The following is a 5000-nucleotide window of genomic DNA, read 5'->3' as shown; positions in this document are numbered from 1 at the left end:
GGCATACTTTTGATATATAAAAAAAGAAAAAAGAAAAGAAAAAGGTAACAGTAAAGAAAGACAGAAAATGTATGTCTTCATCATTTATTGTCTCTTACTGCCCTATAAGTGCTGTAATCTCAGTTGATACTGGCTTCCTCACATGTGATTACCATCAGTCCAGGTCTTGACATCTCATTTTCTGCCCACATGAAAGATACTGTATAAAAGAATATGAATGTGTTTATATACCATTTATCTATATCTATATCATGATTTCAGGGATGTGTGTCAGTGCATGTGTGTGTTTACATCATGAATAATATTTGTCTTGTCTGGTTTCATTTCTTTATTTGAGGAGTTGAAGTAACTGGAGCAACTGGGTACTCTGAGTGAACAAATAAGGTAGGCAGGTGCAGATCTGTCATGTTCAATCTCTGAAATCAGGTAACAAACAAGACTTATCCACAATATCCAGCATGATACCAGACAGTAAGGTTCCTGGCACCTTACTTCCTACCTGGGTTCTTGAACAGAAAATCAAATTATAATATTGTGGGACCTTTCTGCATGTGATTAATATCCATGCTACATGGATGAATACATTGTCAGTCAACTAGGAAATCCAAACACTCCCAAGACAATAGACAAGTAGAAGTATCTTCCAACATCTGTATTATCACCATATAACATATCATCCAGTTCAGCTGTAAGAAGTGTAGTGAAGTGATTTTCATAAGATATTTAAATATGATTTTAAGCAAATACTACATACCAGAAACATTTAGAAAGGACATTTGAACATTTAGCAGAGCTTGGCCATGCCCTCACTAGCATGGGTGCCATTCTCATATATGAGAATGTGAAAGAGAGTGAGCTCGTGCAATGTAGTCTTTTATTTAATGTACTCTGAGGATTCTTTTTCTTATTACTTTAATTGGTCATGAGTCCTCAGTGAACACATGTGAGGTAATGTGCCGACTCCCTTCTGTGCACCATTCTAGGTTTTAGGTGTGGTTATTTATGTCCTGTTTTCTGCTCTCTTTTTATGGCTCTCCTTTTCTTTTCTTTCTGTTTATTGTGTAGACTGAGATGGTCAGCTTGCATCTTGCTTCAATCCTCAGGTTTAGTGTTTAGTAAAGTGGAAATTAAATTTTTCTGTGGATTAGGATATTGTTATGTACTCTCCTTCCTATTGTCTGAGACCATAGGTATTTTGCTGGCTTGGTCCTTTGCCCTATTGTCGTGAATATAGTATAGAGATATATTCACTGTAAACAGTGATTTTGCAGGCTGCATCCTTTTGACAAGTTTGTTTCTTTCAGATGAAAAACTCAGCGAAATTGGAATCAATACACACATTATGCCTGGCATATACATCCTCCTAGATATTGCAGTTTCGGCAACCCCACGTAGACTTCTTCATGCCTATCAGCCATCAGCATTTCTCACCATCTACACGTTGTTCAACCTAATTTATTATCTTTGTGGCGGAGTGGTATGTACAAGCATATAGCCATCATAATTGAAATAATGTAAAAATATCTGTACCATAAATCACATCTAAGAGATTGCCTTAGATGGGTACTTCTTAATGGTACTGAAAATGGATATTAATGATGATTGCACAAGAACTTGTTGACTTCATTTTCTGTATAGGGCCATAAATTAGGAGAGGCAGTATGATGAGTAGCACATTTTTATTTCAGGATTATCAGGGACGACCCGCTCTTTATCCAGTGTTGGATTGGACACGTCCAGGGACCACAATATGCATTATGGCAACTGTCCTACTTGGTCTTGTACCATTTTTGCATGCCATTATTTGTGGTCTGTATGCTGCTAGAGTCAAGGCTTGGCGAATTCTGAGGATATCCAGGTGAGACTATAACAAAAATGATAATCTTTTCTGTGAGTGAGTGAATCAGATATTGAACTAAGAGAAGATAGGAATAGGAAACCTAGGGAAAGTTATATGAAATTCTATAAGTCTTAAGAAATCTATTTCCTCTGTATGATAGAGCATAAAATTTGAATCAATATCCATGCATTTAAGTAATTTACACATGTTATAAATTTATAAAATGGTTATTTTAGTATTCACTAAACAGGTTTTATGATATCTACACATATAATGTTTTTCCAATAGTTTCAGTTGAAATCAACATGTAACATCTATAAGAAAACAGTTTTTAAGTTTGCACAGGGAGACTTATTAGATATTATTGAGGTATAACAGTATACTACAGTCTATCCTTGTGATAACTGACAGTCTATCCTATGGTGGAATTGACATTTATTGGTGCCTGTTAATCAGTATCCTTTTTATCCATACTGAATACTAAACTCTCTGAGCTAAAAATGAATTGCACAATTATGTTTGTTGGCCATAGGGGAAAGGTACGGATGGTAGAGGATAAATCAACTGAAGATACAAAACTTTTAGTCACAGATGATAGAGAAAAGGAATCAAAGCTTATTTAGCATTTAGGTGGCCACATGGCTGTGTGTACACCTTGGCAAGGTCCCTTTCTTATCTCCTAATGCTGGTGTAGACTTCGGATAGCTACAGTCTCATTTGAATGCCAACCTCAGTGCAGTACAGTCTGAAAATTGAAACTCTTTAAAACAGAGAAAGAAAGAATTTTTTTTTTAGTGTTTAAAGGGTGAAGCAGCCTTTTATTCTCTTTGTGAATTTATTTATTATCTATTCTATTTGACATTACATACTATTATTTTTATTTGCCTAATACCAGCACATATAGTAAATAACATTAGTGATAATAACCTTAAATTATATTGGATAAATGTATGATAACAAACTTTGTAACATGAGCAAGCACACTCAACATGAGAGAGAGAGAACAAAAAGTAAAAATGTTGTCCTTCGTAAACATAAGAGTGATGGGAAGACCAGGGAAAGGCACACACTTCTGCTGAAGGCCTTTGGCATAATTATATGTTTCTCTACTCTTGTTCAACATCAATCTTGCACAGTTGTCTTGTGTTCTGGTATTTTTTGCATAATTTTTTTTGTAATTTGATTATGATGTTGGAAAGTTGTATTGTAGTAATTATTATTGCTTTCAACATCATTATTATTAGTAACTCCAGTTCTACTGCTTTTGCTGCAGTATTACTAAAGTTTAGGTGTGAATTTTGTATAAGTTGGCAACTCTCAATACAGATGTTCCATGCCCCCACCCAGAGAGCTCATCTGAGGTTAAACTTCATGCAGTCACTTGGGGTGAGGCCACCTCTGCCACCTTCCCTGGCTTTGCCTCAAGTGGGCAGCTAGTTACAGATACTGGCATCCACATGCAGGTTTCCCCTGGTACACAACTGTGTTTTGGTGATCACCATGTCTATGGGATCCATAACCTCCCTAGCTTGCCATGTGGGAATGAAGTTTCCCCTTACTCCTAGCATCTCCATTTTTTATTTTGTTGCTACAAGGTGTTTCAGGGAGGTAGAATGGCAAGGACTGTCTCCGTAAAGGGATTGGGGGGTAGGAGTTGGTAAGAAACTAGGGCTTGTCCACACACCAGCAGGCCATGGTCTGTATCTCTAGGGCCACCTGCTGCTCTGAGATCCTCTGCAGATTGGTCCAGGACTGCAAAGTACCCAGTTAACATGGGTGGCCAAGAGGAGGTATTAAAAAGAAGTCTTGATGACATAGAGGCATTGTACTGGCAGGGGAGGATCACCCATAGATGCTTCCCTTCTTACCCCAGGCTATCTAGGGGAGGCAGCTGTAAGAGTTAAGGCATGTAAAACACCAAACACTAAACTAAGCTAACCAGACCATTGGTACATAAATGAGAGAAAAAATGATTATTCAAAGCCTGTTGTTTTTGTGTGCATTCAGCTTTTCTTTTGTGTACTTTTATTGCATTACCTCAAATCAGCCTGTTTGGGATACATATATGAATGTGTACAAGTTCTTTGTATATCTGTATCAAATATGTTACTAATTAAATAGCTTGAATATTTATTACAACTAACCAACAATATCAGACATCTTGAGTTTCAACCAATCACAAGTCAGTCATGTGTACATGTGCCACATCACCAATACCTTGTGGACAGATCAGATGAAACAGACTATAGTTCTTTCCAGCAGTTTCCTTTCTTGCCTCTTCATCTTTTCTATGGAGTACATTCATTGCTTTTTATAGGAATACTGCAGTTAATGTACCAAATTAGAGTACTTAGTTAAATAAGTAATATAAATTCAATCATACATGGCCAGTGCTTCAAAATAGGATAGATTGTCCTGGGGGAAGGCATTACAGGTTGGGAATAACTGATTAGAGATAACTGAGAATGTATAGGGTCCTGTGGCGGTTTCAGGCTCCTTGCTCATAAGGACAAGGTTTCTTCCCATTTTAGTCTTTTTTAATCATGATAGACTATGTGTGATAATGATAAAACCATTTTCAACTTAGACACATGAGAAAATGTATTAATTTTTTGTCACTAATAATGATCTTTTCCCTTTTTTTTTCTTTTTCATGCATTCATTGCATGTCTTGCATTTAACCATCTAATAGAAAATGTTCCTAGAGTTTAAAAACAGAAAATGACAGGTTGCTATACCCTTGTTTATACTTACATACAACCATCAATTAATTACTTAATGATTTTTGTTAGTAAAAAAGATATTAATCTATTCATCTTATGGGGACCATTTTAATGTCGCATGTAATAAGTAATATCTATCTTATCCTGCAAATACAAATATAATGATTTGCTGTGTCAAATAGTATCAAAGTATGGCCTATTGTTTTCCAAAGGGAAATATTTTTGATTGAATATAATTCTTGGCTAAAATAAAACATTATACTGATTTTGGAATATAAAATGTTTTCTGCCATTTAGGTATGTTCGTGAAGAAGATGAGACAGACCAGGTTGAACAAGCAGCGCAGGAGCAGAAGGTGTAAAAGGAAGTGATTTATAGTCCTCTTTATCAAATGTAAATTCTGCTATTTTTTCCTTTTTTCCAATGTTAGGTCTTCA

General features: G+C 35.9%; 1 protein-coding gene across 4 annotated transcripts in view; it reads left to right on the top strand.

The window, feature by feature from the left end:
• The window catches only part of LOC122265998 (uncharacterized), a 50453-nt gene that overhangs the window by 44448 nt on the left and 1005 nt on the right, over positions 1 to 5000 (top strand). For 2 of the 4 annotated variants that reach the window (XM_086539127.1, XM_086539126.1), the window contains exons 8-10: positions 1305 to 1477; positions 1689 to 1858; positions 4861 to 5000. The exon at positions 4861 to 5000 is cut by the window's right edge and continues 1005 nt beyond it. In XM_086539127.1, the coding sequence (XP_086395253.1) occupies positions 1305 to 1477; positions 1689 to 1858; positions 4861 to 4924 (407 nt within the window). In that variant the 3' untranslated portion in view covers positions 4925 to 5000. Of the gene's footprint in view, positions 1 to 1304; positions 1478 to 1688; positions 1859 to 3166; positions 3746 to 4860 lie in introns of all 4 variants that reach the window. The other 2 variants (XR_015191210.1, XR_015191211.1) reach the window with 2 other exon arrangements.

The sequence above is a fragment of the Penaeus japonicus genome, unplaced genomic scaffold, assembly GCF_977035675.1.
Source record: "Penaeus japonicus unplaced genomic scaffold, GWHDUDI00000001_assembly GWHDUDI00000008, whole genome shotgun sequence".
In the NCBI taxonomy this organism is placed as follows: Eukaryota; Metazoa; Arthropoda; class Malacostraca; order Decapoda; family Penaeidae; genus Penaeus; species Penaeus japonicus.
Note: the sequence above shows the minus strand (reverse complement) of the source record. Positions and strands in the feature narration are given on the sequence as shown.